General features: G+C 43.0%; 1 protein-coding gene across 1 annotated transcript in view; it reads right to left on the bottom strand.

The window, feature by feature from the left end:
- ankrd28b (ankyrin repeat domain 28b) overlaps positions 1 to 21,945 on the bottom strand; it is a 53,484-nt gene extending 31,539 nt beyond the window's left edge. The window contains exons 1-8 of the mRNA XM_084336442.1: positions 21,745 to 21,945; positions 20,166 to 20,253; positions 19,384 to 19,526; positions 15,758 to 15,970; positions 11,593 to 11,671; positions 7,873 to 7,987; positions 6,688 to 6,770; positions 1,532 to 1,595 (exon numbers count right to left, since the gene is read on the bottom strand). Coding sequence (XP_084192568.1) covers positions 1,532 to 1,595; positions 6,688 to 6,770; positions 7,873 to 7,987; positions 11,593 to 11,671; positions 15,758 to 15,970; positions 19,384 to 19,526; positions 20,166 to 20,253 — 785 coding nt within the window. The 5' untranslated portion in view covers positions 21,745 to 21,945. The remainder of the gene's footprint in view (positions 1 to 1,531; positions 1,596 to 6,687; positions 6,771 to 7,872; positions 7,988 to 11,592; positions 11,672 to 15,757; positions 15,971 to 19,383; positions 19,527 to 20,165; positions 20,254 to 21,744) is intronic.
- Between the last annotated feature and the right edge of the window lie 565 nt (positions 21,946 to 22,510).

Below are 22,510 nucleotides of genomic sequence, written 5' to 3' on the forward strand. Positions count from 1 at the left end.
AAAAACACCTCTTGAGGAGTTTTAAGATGGGCTAGAGCGCACCACGTTACTGCGCTGCAGACCTGAGGAGTTTTAAGATGGGCTAGAGCGCACCACGTTACTGCGCTGCAGACCTGAGGAGTTTTAAGATGGGCTAGAGCGCACCACGTTACTGCGCTGCAGACCTGAGGAGTTTTAAGATGGGCTAGAGCGCACCACGTTACTGCGCTGCAGACCTGAGGAGTTTTAAGATGGGCTAGAGCGCACCACGTTACTGCGCTGCAGACCTGAGGAGTTTTAAGATGGGCTAGAGCGCACCACGTTACTGCGCTGCAGACCTGAGGAGTTTTAAGATGGGCTAGAGCGCACCACGTTACTGCGCTGCAGACCTGAGGAGTTTTAAGATGGGCTAGAGCGCACCACGTTACTGCGCTGCAGACCTGAGGAGTTTTAAGATGGGCTAGAGCGCACCACGTTACTGCGCTGCAGACCTGAGGAGTTTTAAGATGGGCTAGAGCGCACCACGTTACTGCGCTGCAGACCTGAGGAGTTTTAAGATGGGCTAGAGCGCACCACGTTACTGCGCTGCAGACCTGAGGAGTTTTAAGATGGGCTAGAGCGCACCACGTTACTGCGCTGCAGACCTGAGGAGTTTTAAGATGGGCTAGAGCGCACCACGTTACTGCGCTGCAGACCTGAGGAGTTTTAAGATGGGCTAGAGCGCACCACGTTACTGCGCTGCAGACCTGAGGAGTTTTAAGATGGGCTAGAGCGCACCACGTTACTGCGCTGCAGACCTGAGGAGTTTTAAGATGGGCTAGAGCGCACCACGTTACTGCGCTGCAGACCTGAGGAGTTTTAAGATGGGCTAGAGCGCACCACGTTACTGCGCTGCAGACCTGAGGAGTTTTAAGATGGGCTAGAGCGCACCACGTTACTGCGCTGCAGACCCGAGGAGTTTTAAGATGGGCTAGAGCGCACCACGTTACTGCGCTGCAGACCTGAGGAGTTTTAAGATGGGCTAGAGCGCACCACGTTACTGCGCTGCAGACCTGAGGAGTTTTAAGATGGGCTAGAGCGCACCACGTTACTGCGCTGCAGACCTGAGGAGTTTTAAGATGGGCTAGAGCGCACCACGTTACTGCGCTGCAGACCTGAGGAGTTTTAAGATGAGCTAGAGCGCACCACGTTACTGCGCTGCAGACCTACACGGTCCACCCGGGTTAGTCTCCCGATCCCGGACGGATTTGCCGCATGTCCTCCGCCCATATCTTCTCCCGTTCTTCCTCTCCTCTGCTCTCTGTCGGTCATGTCTGACCAGAATAAAGCTGTAAAAATGCTAAAATGAATCTTAAAAAAAAAAAAGATAGGCTAGAGAGTATCCGCTACCATTAATTTGTGCTAAACTAAGCTAGCTTGCGGCGGGATAGCTTTCTACTGAACGCACAGGGAGGAAATTGGTAGCCATCTTCCTGTCTCAACTCTGGAGAAGACGGTAAGCACGTTTCCCATAATGTTGGCGTGTTCCTTTAAAGAAAGGTCCTCCACTCACCCCCCAGCTGCTGCGGCATGTAAACAGGTCCTACCAAAGTCATCAGGGGTGTCTATATCAAAGCCTGTGTGACAGGAGAGGTTTATGAGCCACACAACGCTACAGTTCATACTATAAGGTCACCCATCAGTCACTCAAGCTATGTTATGTTTTATTTTCTTCCCCCATGTCACAAAAAGGCCTGTTGGATATCAAAATACACAAGTTCCTCCAAATTAATAAATACAAATCCAACAAAGGCCTCAGATTTAGAATAAAAAGGTATGAAAATCCGGGTTCCCACACTTATTCAATTCCAAAACCTTTCCATGACTTCTCAATGACCTCGTACAAAACTTCCATGACTGTAGTAAATGAACAACCTTTTTTTTTCTCCCATTTTATATTTTTCTCCCATCCCCAATTTCGTATCGTCCAATTCTACCCTCCCCTGTCTCGAACGCTGTTAGGCCATGCCTCCCACAAGCCGGCTGCAATGTGGACTAAGCCTTACATCACGTGTCCCCTCCGGTACTCGAGGAAGCAGCAGTCGCATCTTTTCACCTGCACAGCACGATCTCTCAGCGTCGGGGGTCTGCGTTTGGAGGGCACGCCGCCCCCGTCGCTTCCTGATTCTGCTGCGCAGGCGCACCAACCGACCTGTAGGAGTCGCTGTCCACAACGTCCGATCCCCACCCATCAGCTTCCCACCCCCTAATACTGCCAATTGTATTAGTATGAACGACCAGCCAAGCTGATAGCAATGCGGAGAGCTGGGCTCGAGCCCAGCGTCTCCTGCATAGGTGGTGAGCGCCTTGCCCACTGCACCACCTAGCCGCCCTAAATGAACAACCTTTAAATGAACGGCTACGACATTGAAAACTTCCTATAAAAGCTTTACTGCGACTGGAGTTTGGAATTGGGCAAAATAAAGAGCGACCACGATGGTCTCTCTGACCTACTTTGACCTTTACGACTCCATGTTGTTTATCATTTCAAATGTAGTATTATTATTATTCTTGAGCATAATTTTAAATGTCCCACGTATATTCCAAAACCTTATGGGTATTTCATCATTTTCCAAAACATTTCCAGGCCTGGAAATTTTTTTTTCTCAAGTTTTCCAGGATTTTCATAACTGTGGGAACCTGGCAGAATAGTCAAACTATTGAAATGATACCTGCATATAATCCTTTTTACATATCTGTAGATACTATATCCGTACATATCCCTTACCTACTCTTACTAGTTATGCTACTGGCCAGTATGAATACCTGTTATCACTGTACATATTAATACTACAACTCTGTACATACATTTGATTAGCACTATACTCATTAGTACTAATTTATATATTTTATACCCAGTTTAAGCACCTGTACATTGTATATTACTATTGCACTTTACTGTTACATTTGCACTGGTTGGATGCCAGACTTATTTTCGTTGTACTGTACTGTACGTAGTGCAGTATGATGACAATAAATTATAATCTAAATGCGAGACCTACTGTACTCTACCTCTTCTCTACCCTGCTGTCAAATATATGACCAACATCTTGTATAATGTGTAGACAGATGCTAAGGAAAGATTTCAAAAGAAAAATCTATATTGAATAATTTCATTTGAATCTAAATCTTTTAATCTCTGCCTTTCTTCCAGTGGATATGTGAAGCATGGACTACAACGTATATCGTGCCAGTTAGGGTACCTTGTGTATACAGTTTACTTTCACTCTTACTCATAGTATATATTCAGATTACAATTAGTTATTGCCTATATTTATTGTAATGTATAATATAACCAAATGGGCATACAGACCCTCATCTGCACCTTTGTTCATTATAGTCTCATATTTTTATATTCAGATCCAATTTGATTGCCTATCTTTATGTCTTCCTACTATTACCCTGCCCATACCTGTACCCCCCCCCCCCCCCCCATGCTGCTATGATGCCCGAATTTCCCCAAGGGGATCAATAAAGGAATATCTCATCTTATCTCATCTTGTCTTTTCACTAAACGTCCTTTCTAGTGCGCCTCCTGAGTTTCTGCTGAACTACTACGGAAACTCAGCTAATCGGTAATCGGTGCCGATACCCAGCCCTATTGCTAAGAGTACCATATCACATGAGTGTATACTCTTCTCATCTGCTAATGATAGTGTTTGCGTATACACAACCAGAACCTGCAGATTCCTCCTGAGCAACGTCAGAAGGATCCGCCCCCTCCCTGACAAAAGAAGCCACCCAACTCCTCATCCAATCAACAGTCATCTCCCGCAACGCACTGCTCGCTGGCCTCCCGGCCACTGCCACCAAGCCTCTTCAACTCATTCAGAAGGCAGCGGCCCGCCTGATCTCAAACCTACCGAAGTCGGCCCATGTCACCCCACTTCTTAGGGACCTGCACTGGCTCCCCATTGCTGCACGAATCCGCTTCAAGGCCCTCGACCTAGCATACCGTGCGGCAAAGGGAACCGCTCCCGCCTACCTCCGGTCAATGGTCTCCAACTACACACCCTCAAGACCCCTACGCTCTGCATCTTCTGGCCACCTCAGACCTACTCCTATCCGAGCTCCGGGAGGGTCATCAAGGAGAAGCCGCCTATTCTCAGTCCTTGCCCCACAATGGTGGAATGAACTACCCACCCCAGTTAGAACAGCCTAAACCCGTCCAATCTTTCACAGTCGACTAAAGACGCACTTCTTCAACCATTATCTTGAAAAAAAAAAAAAAAAAAAAAAAATCTAACCCTAACTAACCTTACTGTCATGCACTTGTCCTAATAAACTAACCTACACTGTAGCACTCAACACTTTGATAAACATTGTTACTCAGCTGATGAGAGTTGTGCCCTTCCTGATGACTTGTCGTACAGAACTTGTAAGTCGCTTTGGATAAAAGCGTCAGCTAAAAGTGGTTCCCAAAGTCGGGGTCGCGACCCAAAGGTGGGCCGCGAGCAGCCACGGGTGGGCCGCGAGATGATTTAAAAAAAATAAAAATAAAAAAAATAAAAAAAAATCTTTTTTTTATTTTATTTTTTATTTTTTTTGTCAGGCCACTGAACTTAGAAGCAGGCCAGGACAGTGTTTCTAGTTGTATTCTAAAATTCTATTCTATTGTATTCTAAAATGTGACTATATGGTTTTATATTAACTTAATAAATAAACAAAAACGAAAAATCTACTTATTTCAACGAACATTTCAAACTAAATAACAGATTATGCACATAAAACGCTGAAAACAACCGAAGCAACAATAGTATTTTAATGAGGCTATTATTATTATCATTATTATTTTGCAACAAGTTAGCCCTCTCATAAATAGCACATATAAATGAATAACTAACTTGAACTAACTTAATAGGATTGAAGTGATATTTGGCTTAAAAAATCGGTCGCCTGGCAAAAAAAAGAAGAAAAAAAAAGCCAGACGATGTGCATTGGGCCGCGGCTCTCTGACGCCTTATTTTCTGGGCCCTGGCCTGAAAAGTTTGGGAACCCCTGAGCTAAATGACTAAATGTAAAAAAAAATTAAATGTATACCTGCATGTATTATGAATGGGTGTTCTTGATATGTCTGTGTGTCTTATGACTATGACTGACTCATTGTGCTTGTGTAATGGATGGGTGTTTATGGGATACACTGCATGTATTATGAATGGGTGTTCTTGATATATATCTCTGTGTGTGTGTGTGTGTGTGTGTGTGTGTGTGTGTGTGTGTGTGTGTGTGTGTGTGTGTGTGTGTGTGTGTGTGTGTGTGTGTGTGTGTGTGTGTGTGTGTGTGTGTGTGTGTGTGTGTGTGTGTGTGTGTGTGTGTGTGTGTGTGTGTGTGTGTGTGTGTGTGTGTGTGTGTGTGTGTGTGTGTGTGTGTGTGTGTGTGTGTGTGTGTGTGTGTGTGTGTGTGTGTGTGTGTGTGTGTGTGTGTGTCTTATGACTATGACTGACTCATTGCGCTTGTGTAATGGGTGGGTGTTTATGGGATACACTCAAGTGTTATGTTAAACTATGTCTCAGTTTTTTTTACTATGTATAAACTTACTGGTAGATACAAACTGTGTATTCTACCTGCCTGGAGAATGCCACTTTTCATGTCTCCAGAGGGTTTTTAGGCTAATCTCCTTCACATTCCATTGCAAATAATATATTGCATATTTTTTAAGTAAACTGTTTTATATGTGTAAATATTAGGGCTGCCAATCTATTAAAATATGTAATCACGATTAATTGCATGATTGTCCACAGTTAACCGATTAATCAAGTTATTTATCTGTTCAAAATGTACCATAAAGGGCTATTTTTCAAGTGTTTAATACTCCTATCAACATGGGAGTGGACATATATGCTTGCTTTATGCAAAGCCCAATAGGCAACAACAAATGGCCATACTGCTAAATGTTACTCAATTACTCAGTAATATGAGTACACTCACACAATGTAGTGTCCAACATTACTCTTATGAAAGTTCACTAAAACATCTGCTTTTTTAAGCATTAAAACCAAACAATGGACCTCAATGCATCGCAACAATAGACAATGTACAACAGGTACATTGGTAAGAAAAAGATTCCATTACTCAAAGATCATTCCCTTGATCCCTTGCACTTCCAAAGCAAATCACACTATGCAATTGTGTCCAACCTCACATGGGGAAAATAAAGGGTCACAAAAACAACCCCTTCTAGTATGCGGAATCAAAACAGTGTCACAAATCCAACTGAATGGAGTCCAAGCTCATCTCTTGCCTTGTTAATCTCACAGGCTACAGAGAGACAGAGACATACCGGTACAAGAAATGCATGTCAGAAATCCAGATTTCCGTCACCAAAATGATATATGAACTGGTATGAAAAAAATAAGTTTAATTAAAATAAAATATGTTTATATATAAAACGAATTATATATATAATTAATTATATAATTCTTATATATATAAGACTTTATAAAACGAATTATATATATAATTCGTTTTATATATATATAAACATAGATTTTCTTTTCATAATTTTTTTTATATATATAATAAAATGTATATATACTGTTTTTTTTTTAAGGTGCGTTATGCATTAAAAGAATGAGCATTAATACGCTTTTGCGTTAACACGCTATTAACGCAATCACTTTGACAGCCCTAGTAAATGAATAAACAAACAAACAAACCAGATCTGCTCACCTGAGGACAGCAGCTTCCGGCAGCAGTCGGAGAATCCACTGAGGGCAGCCAAATGCAACGGGAACATTCCATGGACCCCTCGTCTGCAACCAGACAATAAACTTGAGTTATCGTCCTGCCAACAACTCCTGCTTTATTGCCGCTCGCGCCGCAGTACTGCAGCTAAACATAAGCCATGTTGACAGCGGGCGCCATATATATATCTATATCAGTTACATGACATTCAATATGGTCATCTGCTTTTGGAGAAGTATATCAATGTGTTGCCAGCTCCGGCAAAAGTAGAAGAAATTAAAAAGAAACGGGCGGGTCGCGGCGAACGCGTGAACTCATTCAGAATGCAGCGGCTTGCCTGATCTCAAACCTACCGAAGTCAGCCCATGTCACGCCACTTCTTAGGGACCTGCACTGGCTCCCCATTGCTGCACGAATCCGCTTCAAGGCCCTCGACCTGGCATACCGTGCGGCAAAGGGAACCGCTCCCGCCTACCTCCGGTCAATGGTCTCTAACTACACACCCTCAAGACCCCTATGCTGAGCATCTTCTGGCCGTCTCAGACCCACTCCTATCCAAGCTCTGGGAGGGTCATCAAGGAGAACCTGCCTTTTCTCAGTCCTTGCCCCACAATGGTGGAATGAACTACCCACCCCAGTTAGGACAGCCGAAACACACGTCCTATCTTTCGCCGTCGACTAAAGACGCACTTCTTCAACCATTATCTGAAGAAAAGAAAAAAAATCTAACCCTAACTAACCTTACTGTCATGCACTTGTCCTAATAAACTAACCTACACTGTAGCACTCAACACTTTGATGAACATTGTTACTCAGCTGATAGAGTTGTGCCCTTCCTAGCGGCGGCCGGGTAGCGCAGCGGACTAAGCGTCTGTCTACCACCACAGAGCCAGTGGGATCGAATCCGGCTGTGGTGCTGGCTACACATGTGTCGGAGGAAGCATGAGATAGTCTCCGCCCTCCCAGACCGACGTCAGGGGGTAGAGTGCGCAACGACCAGGAAGGAGATTGGGAATTGGCATAACGACTAACATTGGGATGGGAGAAAAACGAAAAAAGATAATAAAAAAAAGAGTTGTGCCCTTCCTGATGACTTGTCGTACAGAACTTGTAAGTCGCTTTGGATAAAAGAGTCAGCTAAATGACTACATGTAAATGTATGTAACTCACTTAGCCGTGTCGGCTCCGTTGGTGATGAGGGTATTGATGAGGAGCTCGTGTCCGTAGCGGGCCGCGATGTGCAGCGGCGTGTTTCCATTCTTATCTTCACAGTCTATCTCGGCACCTAGAGACGGGACGAGCAAGCGGTCAACCACCGAATCACTCAGAAGCACTTTCCCCCGCAAATCTATACATGCAGGGAATGTTACTTACCTCTACTTCCTCAGGCGCCTAAGGAAGTTCCAAGTCAGTCAGAAGATCCTTAAGAACTTCTACTCATGCACAATAGAGAGCATCCTGACTGGCAATATCACCTCCTGGTTTGGGAGTAGCACCGCACACGACCACAGCAGACTACAGAGAGTGGCCCGTTCAGCTGAACGCACAATTGGAGGGGGGCTTCCCACTCTCCAGGACATTTACAACAAGCGGTGCATGGGTAAGGCTAAGAGAATTATCAAAGACTCCAGCCACCCAAACAACTGCCTCTTTGAACTGCTGCGGTCAGGCAAGCGATACCGGAGTCTCATGGCAAGCACAGAGAGACTCAGAAGAAGCTTCTATCATCAGGCCATCAGAATGCTAAATGACAATAACACTATGTAACAACCATCAAATGCACTCACAGCACACACACCCACACACTCACTTTAAACAAACAACTCACTTTACACACTTTAGAACACCTAAACACACTATCTTTATTGGTAAAGAATTTGCACTACAACCCATACCTCATTACACCTTACTGTAAATTGTACCTAAATTGTACCTCATCCCATTTCTGCTCTGTACTGTATAGTATATTGTATTGTAACTCAGGTACTTCTACGTATGTAGATATGTATATACTGAACACTTTTGTCTACGTACTTGACTTCTATTTTATACTTGCTATACTTAGTTTGTACTTATCTATTTTGCCTAGCAGTCTCTGGAGCGTAACAGAAAGAAGCATTTTGTATAAAAGTATTCTGTACTTCTGTATGACAACTAATAAAGAAACTCGAAACTTGTTAAAGAGGATTCACCTCAACATGTAGATAGTACTGTGCACACGTCTTATAGGCAAGCTGAGAAAATCTGTTTTAAAGTAGAGATGTGCCAATACTGGTGTTGGTCATATCGGTCTGATACCGGGCTAAAATGGAATATCGCTATCAGAGAATTTCCTCTAAAATCTGATACCAACAAACTGACGTCTAACGTGCAAGAAATCAAAGCAAAGTGACTCGATTTACTGCATTTTTGACAAGTTAACTCTCTCTAATAGACATAATTTTGGTCCAATGACCCCAAAATGACGGTCCAAGTCTATACTGTTCATTAAAAGTAATGGATTGGATAGGTACGATGACAGACTACAAAGGCGCCTCCCTCAAACTGAACAGTGACATCTCCTTAGCAAATGACCTCAATACCTTCTATGCAAGGTTTGATGCTGGTAATAACACCAGCCCACAAGCCACGGCAATGGGGGGGGGGGGTCTGCTGCTGATGGAGACTCAGTGTTCAGGGTAACAGAGCATGAGGTGAGGCGGACCTTTAAAAAAGTGAATATCAGGAAGGCAGCAGGTCCGGACGGCATCCCCGGCCGCGTCCTAAAAGTCTGTGCCGACCAACTGGCCCCGGTATTCACTGACATATTTAACCTGTCCTTAGAACAGGCTGTCATCCCCACCTGCCTGAAGAAGTCCACTATTATCCCTGTACCCAAAAAATCCAAGCCTGCTTGCCTCAACGACTACCGCCCTGTAGCTCTCACCTCCATAGCCATAAAGTGCTTTGAGAAGCTAGTAAAGGGCTACATCTGCTCCTCCCTCCCCATCAACATGGACCCCCTGCAATTTGCATACCGCCCCAACAGGTCCACGGAGGACGCCATAGCCCATGTGCTGCACACAGCAGCATCACACCTGGACAAGAGGCAGGGGAACTATGTGAGAATGCTATTAATCGACTACAGCTCGGCATTCAATACCATAGTCCCCTCCATACTCATAGCCAAGCTCAGGGACCTGGGCTTGAACTATGACCTCTGCCAGTGGGTCTTGGACTTCCTGACAGGCAGACCCCAGGTGGTGAGAGCAGGCAACTGCACCTCCTCATCCATCACCCTCAACATAGGGGCCCCCCAGGGCTGTGTTCTGAGTCCCCTCCTCTACTCCCTGTACACACACGACTGTGTGGCTCAGCGGAGTAGCAATACAATCATCAAATTTGCTGACGACACAGTGGTGGTGGGCCTGATCTCTGCCAACGACGAAAGGGCCTACCTGGAAGAGGTCAAGGTCCTGGCGGGATGGTGCCAGGAAAACAGCCTCTCCCTGAACGTCAGCAAAACAAAGGAGATGATTGTAGACTTCAGGAGGTCGGGGGTCAAGGACTACAGCCCCCTCAGCATCGACGGGGCACCGGTTGAGAGAGTCAACAGCTTTAAGTACCTCGGAGCCTACATATCCGAGGACTTGACATGGACCACACACATTGATAGTGTTGTGAAGAAGGCACGACAACGCCTCTACTTCCTCAGGCGCCTAAGGAAGTTCCAAGTCAGTCAGAAGATCCTTAAGAACTTCTACTCATGTACAATAGAGAGCATCCTGACTGGCAACATCACCTCCTGGTTTGGGAATAGCACTGCACAAGACCGAAGCAGACTACAAAGAGTGACACGTTCAGCCGAACGCACAATTGGAGGGGGGCTCCCCACCCTCCAGAACATTTACAACAAGCGTTGCAAGGGCAAGGCTAAGAGAATCATTAAAGACTCCAGTCACCCGAACAACTGCCTCTTTGAACTGCTGCGGTCAGGCAAGCGATACCGGAGTCTCAAGGCGAGCACAGAAAGACTCAGAAGAAGCTTCTATCCCCAGGCCATCAGGCTGCTAAACGAACAATGAACACTACACAACAACAACCATCAAACGCACATAGCACACACATCCACACACACACACTCACTTTAAACAAACACACTGTAGCACCCACTCCACACACTTTATAGCACACACCCACTTTAAACAAACACACTGTAGCACCCACTCCCCACACTTTATATTTATTGATGAAGGATTGCACTACAACTCGTACACCTTACTGTAAATTGTACCTAAATTGTACCTCATCCCATTTCTGCTTTGCACTATATAGTACTGTACATTAGTACACTGCATAGTATTGTATATTATATGGTAACTCAGTTATGTCTATTCTGCATCGAACATTGTACATATGTCTATACTGAACACTGACCTCATTTTCTACTTCTAAATTACATGCTATACTATGTTATTTGATACCATCTTGTCTAGCACAGTCTCTGGAGCGTAACAGTAAGAAGCATTTTGTATGAAAGTATTCTGTACTTCTGTATGACAACTATTAAAGAAACTTGAAACTTGAAACTTGAAAGGTACTCTCTTATCAGCTGATACCCAAAGCCCAGGTATCAGTATCGAGACTGAAAAAGTGGAATCGGTTTGTCCCTAGTTTAAAGCTACAGTATTTATCTGGCCCAATAAGTGTTTATTTCATCAGAAAAACATTATACAACATTAAAATGAATACAAATCAACATTAATACAACAAAAGAGAAACAAGGATTACTTGTTGTGACTCAAGTGGCCGGAGACTTTCGTACAGTATTGTATAAACATCAAATGAAGCCCGACGCTTGGATATTCCCTCTTTGACCAAATCAACGAGTCAACGAGACCGACTTCTCACCGTTCTCTATGATGGCTTGAGATCTAGAAAACCTCCCGTGGATGGCGGTCATGTGGAGGGGAGTCTTTCCATCCGTACTCTGGAAGGACAGAAACACACAGGTATCACAATGCGGGTCACGGTAGGTAGAGCGGTCGTCTGGTTATCCGGAGGTTCCCGGTTCGAGGTCCCGCTCCTCCCGAGCAGCGTGTCCTTGAGCAAGACACTTAACCCCTAATAGCTCCTGATGAGCAGGTTGGCACCTTGCATGGTTGCCTCTGCCATCGGTGTGTGAATGTGTGAGTGAATGGGTAAAATGTAAGGAACAAATTGTAAAGCGATTTGGATAAAAGCGATATATAAATGCAGCCATTTACCATTTAATCGATTCTTTTAATTGCACTTGCTTATGAACTGTATTATTATTTTTATTTTTTCTGACTATGTATTGTATGATTTATGATTGATCTATTGTTTTAAATTGATTGTGTGTCCTGTTACATGTAATGCTTTGTAAACTCTGCAGCACCATTGAAAATGAGGGTCTCCCTCAATGACTCCCGAGTTTGAATAAAGTATGAATAAAATAAAAATAAATTAAGCAAGGCTAGGGAAAACGCACCTGGATTAATGAAGAGCCTGCTGACGGGGAGCTGCATGCAAGACTTGGCGCACACTCCTAACGCCGTCTATTGAAACACTGGTCATTTAGAAAGATTTATTCTGCACCACAGACATGAGTGTGTGCCTCAGCTACTTTCAAGTATTTCAATTATATCCATGTATTAAGAGGGTATTGTAACCTGGGGGTTGAATGTGTGTGTGTCTGTCTGTCCACCACAGCAAAAAAAGGAGCAGATCAAGGTAAAAAATATTAGCTATTGGTGTAAATCAAGGAAACTATAAAAGAAGGAAGGCTCATTACATCGCTGTGTAGCATGTGAACGCACATTGGTGCCAAGTGTGAACATGTTCAGTTCTGCCAACATCGAATTGAATGGGATCAGCCATCTCCTCGTTTAACCGGGTTATTACCTCAGATGTCAGAATCATCTGCAATTTGTTAAGATTGTTAACTAGTTGGGGCGCCCCAGTGGCGAACCACATAGCGCGCTCAGCCGCGACACGGGCGACCCGGGTTCGATTCCCGAACCCGTCGTTATTTCCAGAATGTCTTCCCCCCACTCTGTCTCCCATTCCTCCTCTGTCTCTCCCTACTGGACTGCCCAGTAGAAATAAAGCGAAAAAAAATCTTAAAAAAATATATATATATTGTTAACTAGCTAACGTTTGATATATTGGTTAGTATATGGTTAGTATATTTCCTCAAATAACTTGTATATTTTGCTTCTCCATGCATCTCCCATAGGCTTCAATAGAACTGGCACCAAAGTCTGGCACCAAGCACAGCATAGAACGCTAGTGTTTTAACGCAGTGGTTCCCAAAGTCGGGGTCGCGACCCAAAGGTGGGCCACGGGAGGGCCGCGAGATGATTTATATAAAAAAGAAAATCATTTTTTTTTTTTTTTATTATTATTATTATTATTTTTTTGTCATGCCACTGAACTTAGAAGCAGGCCAGGACAGTGTTTCTAGTTGTATTCTAAAATTGTATTCTATTGTATTCTAAAATGTGACTATATGGTTTTATATTAACTTAATAAATAAACAAAAACGAAAAATCTACTTATTTCAACGAACATTTCAAACTAAATAACAGATTATGCACATAAAACGCTGAAAACAACCGAAGCAACAATAGTATTTTAATGAGGCTATTATTATTATCATTATTATTTTGCAACAAGTTAGCCCTCTCATAAATAGCACCTATAAATGAATAACTAACTTGAACTAACTTAATAGGATTGAAGTGATATTTGGCTTAAAAAATCGATCGCCTGGCAAAAGAAATTAAAGAAAAAAGCCTGACGATGTGCATTGGGCCGCGGCTCTCTGACGCCTTATTTTCTGGGTCCTGGCCTGAAAAGTTTGGGAACCCCTGTTCTAACGTGATGACCTTTCCTTCTTTTATAGTTTCCTTAGTGTCAATGGGGAAGTGAGCCATCTATTCTGAATTAGAGGATGACATCTTTTCGGGATTCAAATTGTATCTGAATGGGAGATGATCTTCTCTGTCACAATTGAAAGTGTATTTCTCTAAAAGCTGGCTGGCGCATAGAATAATCTACTCCAGTGTGCGCTCCGCAAGTCTGTAAACTTGTGCATAACGTATAGAGAGAAGGCTCTATAGCAGAGGTCGCGGCTCATTTGGTACCGGGCCGCAACGAAAGAATAATGTTGTTTAAAATTAAATGTAATTTATTTTCATTAGTATTTTATTTAATTTTTTTTTTGAAAAAAAAATCTGGAACCGGAAGTAACATATTTGCATTTTGATTATTAATTAAAAAAAATTAAAAAAAAATCGGAATCGAGAATCGTTTAGAACAGGAATCGAAATGGAGAATCGGAATCGGAACAGGAATCGTTCAAATCCAAACGATGCCCAACCCTATTGAAAAGTATCTGCCCAATTTGTACAAGCGATGGCTTATTTTGAAGCTATGAACCGGTACTTTCATATCATGTTAATGATAATGATAATGACACGTTAATTTAGTTTGATAGTCATTGAGAGTAAATGAGTGTGAATATGGCCACCGGTGATGTCATCTGGGAAACTGAATCCTTGTGTTGTTAGATGAGATAATAATAATAATAATAATAATAATAATAATAATAATAATAATAATAATAATAATAATAATAATAATAATAATAAGGAGGCGGCTAGGTGGTGTAGTGGTCTAAGGCACTCGCCACCAGTGTGGAGACGCTAGGATTCGCGTGTTCGAATCCAGCTCTCCACATTGTTTTTCAGTTTGGCTGGTCGTCCGCAGTAATACACATTGGCCGTATTACGGGGAGGGAAAAACTGAAGGGTGGGGATCGAACGTTGTGAACAAGCGACTCCTACAAGTCGGTTGGTGCGCCTGCGCAGTAGAATCAGGAAGTGTCGGGGGCAGCGTGAGCCTCCCACGCGTTACTCCTCGACACTGATAGATCGAGCTGCGCAGGTGAAAAGATGCGACTGCTGTTACCTCAAGTACCGGAGGGGACTTGTGCTATGTATGACTTAGTCCTCACTGCAGCCGGCTTGTGGGAGGCAAGAAACAGCGTTCGTGACAGGGGAGGGTTGAATTGGATGATACGAAATTGGGATGGGAGAAAATATAGAAAAATGGGAGAAAAAGTGGATCAAAAAAAAAAATAATAATAATAATAATAATAATAATAATAATAATAATAATAATAATTATTATTATTATTATTATTATTAGTATTTGTATTGCGCTTTTCGTTCACTAGGATCCCAAAGTGCTAGATAAGATAAGATATTCCTTTATTGGGGAAATTCCGGCATCATAGCAGCATGAGGAGGGGGTATATAACAATATAAGAATATGAGCAAGTAAACAGTGTAATCAAAGGTGCGGATGAGGGTCTGTATGCCTTTTCAATTATATTATACGTTACAATAAATATGGGCAATAAATATTTAGAATCTGAATATATACTATAAGTAAAGTATACAGTATACTGTACATAAGGTACCCTAACTGGCATGATATACTGTACATCATACGTTGTAGTCCGTGCAGTTTAGGTGGTAAGAGTCAGACACACTTGTAGTTCTCGAGATCTGCTGCCGTTAGTTCTCCAGCTGCCCACTGATGTGGAGCCTGATGGAGCATAATTACAGCACCATGAAATGATGTAGCAAGTTCAAGTTCAAGTTTGTTTATTATTTGTCACAACAAAATACAGAATACTTTATGATGAAATGCTTGTCTCTGTATGAGCCCCTGAGAGTGTGCTACATACAGTAAAAAAAAAAGTATGGTAAGTAAAAAAAGTTATTAAGAAGTAAGTAAAAAGTAAGTAAGGGAATGTTCAGTCAATATACATATACAATACAGAGTAAAATGAGTAACAGTGAGGTACAATGCAGCCCCTTATAGGGACTGCTACCTTATCATTTCATGGAGCTGTAATTAACACAAGGATTCAATGTCCCCGATGACATCACTGGTGGCTATATTCAAACTCATTAACTCTCAAAATAAATTAATGTGTGCAAAACTCTTCAGAGACACCCCGAAGACGTCCCTCCCGACTCACCTTGATGTTGACGTCGGCCCCATGGCCCACCAGGAGCTCCAGACAGAGCGCCCCGTGGCGAGAGGCGGCGGTGAAGTGGAGCGGCGTGAAGCCCTTCTCGTTCACCTGGTTGACGTTCGCCCCGCACTCGATGAGCTCGTTGACCACCACGTCCTGCCCATTGTAGCAGGCCACATGGAGAGGGGTGTTACCGTACGCATTGGGCTCATTGATCTAGACACAGATGGAAACAAGAGGGGTGTTACCATACGCATTGATCTGGACACAGATGATACCATAACTAGACTATGGTAACTATGGCACCCCCTTATTGTATCCTTTATGATAAGGTTGAGTGGTCCTCTCTGACAAAGAGACGTGACTTGCATTGGCATTTGTTTCTGTATAAGGTCATTATTGGTGATATCCCAACCTACATCACCTCATTGCTGGATTGGAGCTCTGGACCTTATCGTACTCGCTCTGGTACATTCTGGCTTACACTTAACACATTCTGGGCCATTGGAATGTGTCTGGAATTACAAATGTTCACTGTGCATCACATTGTTTGTAGAGCTAAATCTATATTTTATATTATAGCTATGGATACAATATCATGGTCATTTGACAGTAAGTATGAACCTTCCGTTCAAGATGCAAAAAAGAAAAAAAATGTCCATCAATGCGTTCCCGTTTTATACCGTGGTGAATACGAGTGTTATTTCGGAATGATCTGGGCTAATTCCTGTGACGCTATTTATAAGGCGCGACGCTACTAACGTTAAATCCATTGGCGTTTCGTCCATACACACGCTAGAGTTAAAAATCCAAATGCATATGATCGGTATTATGTTCCATCATGAATGCATGAAAGGGGGGGGGGGGGGGGGGTCGTTTCTGATTAATTGATTGCCAATAACGGCATTCGTTATTACTAGGGATGCACGATATTGATTTTTTGACACCGATATCGATAACTTTATGCTCCTCAAGCCGATAACCGATATTTATTGTATTATATATTTTTTTTAAATGTACCGGTATATATATATATATATATATATATATATTTTTTTTAATCCATTTTTCTCGGTACTCGAGAAATTATGGAGTTTTTTTTTAGATCATGGTAGATCATATGTCCATTTGGCCCATGATATAACCCACCACAGCGTGGTGAGTCAGGGGTCCCGAGGGTTATTCAATGCGATCCGGTGAAGCCATAGGTTCACGTTTGTAGAAAAGTCCGCCCGGAAGGTTTTCAGTGTGGCACCCGGTCTGCAACAAGGGTTACTGCATTCTCGAGACCGGGAATGTGTTAAGGTTCCTAGAGTTTGCACTGAATTAGGAAAATCTGTTTTTAGCTTCTGTGCCCTAGACACATGGAATGTTTTGCAATGCACGTTAAAACTCAATTCATTAGTATCTATTAGTCAGTTTAAATCTTTAATAGCAAGCCACTTCACCAGTTTGCAGTTGTTTTTAATTATTTTAAATGTTTAATTGATTAACTTTTTGTTTCTATATTTTCTTTATTTTCTTTATTATGTGTTGTATTTCCAGACATCATTGTAAATGAGAGCTTGCTCTCAATGATCCTTTAAGATTAAATAAAGATTGAATGAAATTTATCTAGACAACGATGGAAACAGAGGTGTTACCATACGCATTGGACTCATTGATCTAGACACAGATGGGGGAAAAAAGGGATATTAAGTTATACTTTATTAATTCCTGTGGAGAAAATAATGAATCTGCACTTATTCATTTGACCAATTCTAACCACTTAGGAGCAGTGGGCAGCCACAGAGAGGCACCCGGGGACCATCATCTGGAGCGGTTAGGGGTTAAGTGTCTTGCTCGGACCAAGGACCTATGTGTGTACGATTGTCTGCATCTTTTGAATACAATACTCATCCTTGTTTTATTAGAGCTTTTTCTCTTGAACAAGCCAACTGATATCAGCTAAGCAAGTTAACTGCAAAGTTATCAGCAAACACAGAGGCACTCACACTAGCAGCCCTCAGTATACGAGGGGGGGAGGGGGGAAACAACACAATTGCTATTTAGATAATGTGACGTAGAAATCGGCTGCCATTTGAACCGAAGCCGCGTTGAATAGTAAACGATACAAACTGGGAAGCGCCTAAACCAGGGCTATTCAACTGGCGGCCCGCGGGCCAGATCCGGCCCGCGGGATGATTCTGACCGGCCCGCCAAAGATGACATGATAATAAAAATAAATAAATAAATAAATAAAAATAAAAAATAAAAATTTAATATTTTTTTTATATATATTTTTTTTTTACTTTTTTTCTTTTCATGTCAACGTTAACACGCACAATTGAGCCAAAAGTCACTCAATTAATGACAGATTTCATTGATAAATTGAGGGAAAACTTTGCAAGTCGATTTGATGAATTTGACATGTCCAGAGAATTGATGCATTTTGTGAGCAACCCATTTGCCAATGTAGCTGCTATTTCCACAAAAGGACAAGAGTTCCTTGCATCACTTCACATTGATGAAGGTCTCCTGCAACTTGAAATAATTGACATGCAACTGCAAGCATCATCTGCTCTGAAGCAGGCACTTGAGAATGAATCCACCACAACATTTTGGATAAAGTGTATTCATGTCAAGACATTCCCCAAAATAAAAACGCTGGCAATATCTGTGCTAACAATGTTTGGCTCAACATACACCTGTGAATCCAGTTTCTCTCACATGAATGCCATTAAAACAAGCAACGTGCCTCCTTGACAAATGAGCATTTGCATCACTGTTTGCGGGTAGCCCTCACTTCCTATGAACCCTCTTTCTCTGCCATTGCCCAGTCAAAGAAGTGCAATCGCTCTCATTAGATGTGTGTATGTAGGCTAGGCCTGTCTGCCCCCCACCCCCCTGATGTTTGAGAGTTAAGAGTGGACAATAAGTGCTAATAAGATGCTGTGATTTGCTGTTGTTGCAGACATGAAGCACTTTTTCATAAGCTCAGCTGCACTATAAATGTGTTTTTTTGTTCAAGTTTTGATGTTAGAATGTTCAGATGCACATCATGCACTTGTTTGTTTTTTATTTTATTTTTATATTGAAATGTTGAAGAGGAGATGTTGCAGTTGTTGCACAGTCATAAATGAAGCACTTTTTGCAGGAGATGTTGCAGATGTGGCACATAAATGAAGCACTTTTTTTGAAAAGTATACTACTTTTGCAATGTAGTTAAATAAAAGTTGTGAAAATGTGGTTGCGTGTTGTGTCAAGTGTACATATATTCATAGCACGGGGAGGCGCCGTGGCGGTCCGGCCCCTGGCCCCTTGGGTTTCTGACAATGTGGCCCCCTGAACAATTTAGTTGAATAGCCCTGGCCTAAACCGTGCCGAAGTGCTCCTTGCGTATTGTTCTCTCCTAACCAGAGCGTTGTGCGCAGTCTAACTGGTGCAGGGTGTGTTAACCCTTTCACTACCACACTGCCAAATGGTTAACCCTTTCACTGCGACAATACAGAAGGTTAACCCTTTCACTGCCACATGACAAATGGTTAACCCTTTCACAACCACCCTACAGAAGGTTAACCCTTTCACTGCCACAGTGAAAGGGTTAACCTTCTGTAGTGTGGTAGTGAAAGGGTTAAGGGAGGACTCACATCCACGCCCAGGTCCAGCAGGTACTTGACGACGCTGATCATGCCGCTGGAGGCCGCCGCATGGAGAGGGGTGTACGACTTCTTGTCCTTGCAGGCCACCTCCGCGCCGTGAGACGCCAGGAGCTTCACCACTTCAATGTGTCCTGAGGACAGAGGAAGAGGTTCCACTAAACAGGGTTCTCACAGACATTGCAAAATAAAATTCAAGGACTTTCAAGTACTTTTCAATGCACTATTTTTCATTTTAAAAAGGGCATTTAAAAAGGATACAATTCACTTTTAAATGCCGTTTCTTTTACAGAAAAAAAATCGGATCCAACATTTATGGCTTAAAACCAATTTCCGACAATTAGTTACACTTTAAATAAAAAATAATTTTATTTCTTGATTCAGAATTTTTTTATCATGGATGAACAAAACTTTCAATGCGAATGGTTGATTTGAATTTCAATGACTTTTTAAGCACCTTGTTAAAAAATTGGCTGTTTTCAAGGAATTCCAGACCTCGACTTTTTTTGGTAAAAAATCAAGCACTTTAAGCACTTCAAGGATCTTGTGCGAACCCTGAGAGGGGAAGAGGTTCCACTAAAGCAGCGTATATCATCACTAAAAAGCCATTAAATACCTCATCCGTCAAGCATTCTGTTCCCACATTGTTCAATATTCTCACGCGATGCAACAGATTTGGATTTTACAGCTTGGCAAGCGGTGGAAGCAACGTAACAACAGCGTTCATTCACCACAGGATGAGAGGAGCCTTGCGTAATATAAATTTGAGTTACCCATGTAAGCTGCCCAGTGGATTGCCCGGCGGTCCTTCTTGTCAAAGGCGTTAATGTTGGCTCCTCTGGAGAGTAGCAGCCTCACCATCTGAAAACAGCAGTAACATGGTTGTGAGGTGAAGGGCAGCAGACCTCTCAGTACTATTGATCCTGAACCAAGAGCAGCAGACCTCTCAGTACTATTGATCCTGAACCAACAGCAGCAGACCTCTCAGTACTATTGATCCTGAATCAAGGGCAGCAGACCTCGCAGTACTATTGATCCTGAATCAAGGGCAGCAGACCTCTCAGTACTATTGATCCTGAATCAAGGGCAGCAGACCTCTCAGTACTATTGATCCTGAATCAAGGGCAGCAGACCTCTCAGTACTATTGATCCTGAATCAAGGGCAGCAGACCTCTCAGGACTATTGATCCTGAATCAAGGGCAGCAGACCTCTCAGTACTATTGATCCTGAACCAAGAGCATCAGACCTCTCAGTACTATTGATCCTGAACCAACAGCAGCAGACCTCTCAGTACTATTGATCCTGAATCAAGGGCAGCAGACCTCTCAGTACTATTGATCCTGAACCAACAGCAGCAGACCTCTCAGTACTATTGATCCTGAATCAAGGGCAGCAGACCTCTCAGTACTATTGATCCTGAATCAAGGGCAGCAGACCTCTCAGTACTATTGATCCTGAACCAAGAGCAGCAGACCTCTCAGGACTATTATTGATCCTGAACCAAGAGCAGCAGACCTCTCAGGACTATTGATCCTGAATCAAGGGCAGCAGACCTCTCAGGACTATTGATCCTGAATCAAGGGCAGCAGACCTCTCAGGACTATTGATCCTGAATCAAGGGCAGCAGACCTCTCAGGACTATTGATCCTGAACCAACAGCAGCAGACCTCTCAGGACTATTGATCCTGAATCAAGGGCAGCAGACCTCTCAGGACTATTGATCCTGAATCAAGGGCAGCAGCAGACCTCTCAGGACTATTGATCCTGAATCAAGGGCAGCAGACCTCTCAGGACTATTGATCCTGAATCAAGGGCAGCAGACCTCTCAGGACTATTGATCCTGAATCAAGGGCAGCAGACCTCTCAGGACTATTGATCCTGAACCAAGAGCAGCAGACCTCTCAGGACTATTGATCCTGAATCAAGGGCAGCAGACCTCTCAGGACTATTGATCCTGAATCAAGAGCAGCAGACCTCTCAGGACTATTGATCTTGAAAGGGGGGCGGGGGTATTTTTGCCCATGAGTACTGATTTTATGGGGCATTTTTCAGCATTCATGGGGGTCTATTAGCATACAATAATTATATGGAACCTGTTCTCAATAACTTGATAAATATATATGTATAAATAAACAAGCATATCAACGTGTCTTGCCGTCTTTTACAGACTCTAGCGGGCAAACCTTTTTTAAGCTAGCAACAAGATAGTGGTATAATATGAAATGAGCCTCTCACGCAAGGTATGTGAATGGAAACGGGCTCATTAGAACCCCACACATGTCCTTTTGAATACCTCGCAAGATACCCTGAGTGAGATAACACGTTGGGACCTGGGTCTACATGCTGCTGACCTCCAGGTGGCCGCTGAAGGCCGCGTGGTGCAGGGCCGTTCGGCCCGCCCGGTCCGACACGTTCACGTTGCTGAGCAGGGGGACCAGCGCTTCGGCGCAGCGGACGGCCTTGTTGGCCGCGGCGATGTGGAGGGGCGTCTGCCAGTTCTTGTCCCGCGCGTTGACATCGGCAGAGTGCTTCAGCAGCACCTGCACGGCCGCCTGCGGGGAGTTAAAAGGGTTAAGAGGTAGACGCTGTAATGTCGTCAAAACAGTAACCTTTATTGCACTTTGTTTACCTTTTTTTTTTTTTTTTGGTATGACGTGTGGGTTGGAGTTTAGTACAGGGTATCTGCAGGTTTCAACAAGTTACATTTAAGGCCTTTTTAATGCCACTTAAGAGCAAAGTCAAATACCAATTTCACGACCGTACTAGCAAAAAAACAACACATAGTGACACTGAACTGGCAGCTACACTTGCGCAGCTAATTAAATTCTCGCACATTGCATACAATGTCCCGGTATCCCTGCAAAAAACACTGACTTGCATACAAAAACATTTCATATATTATTTAATATTCTTATTTTTAATACTCGAGTCTAGCAGATACCCTGTAGTAACTTATTATACTGTGAATTTCTCTCAGAGCCTGATGTGTGGCCAACAATAGCAATCCCTCCACTATCCCCACTCAACTCCAACCCACACATCAGTCCAAAACAAAACTTGGGTCTCATGAAAGGCGCTATATAAATCTAAGAAATTATTATTATGTAAACAAAGTGC

The sequence above is a fragment of the Notolepis coatsorum genome (genome assembly GCF_963971535.1).
Source record: "Notolepis coatsorum genome assembly, chromosome: 19".
In the NCBI taxonomy this organism is placed as follows: Eukaryota; Metazoa; Chordata; class Actinopteri; order Aulopiformes; family Paralepididae; genus Notolepis; species Notolepis coatsorum.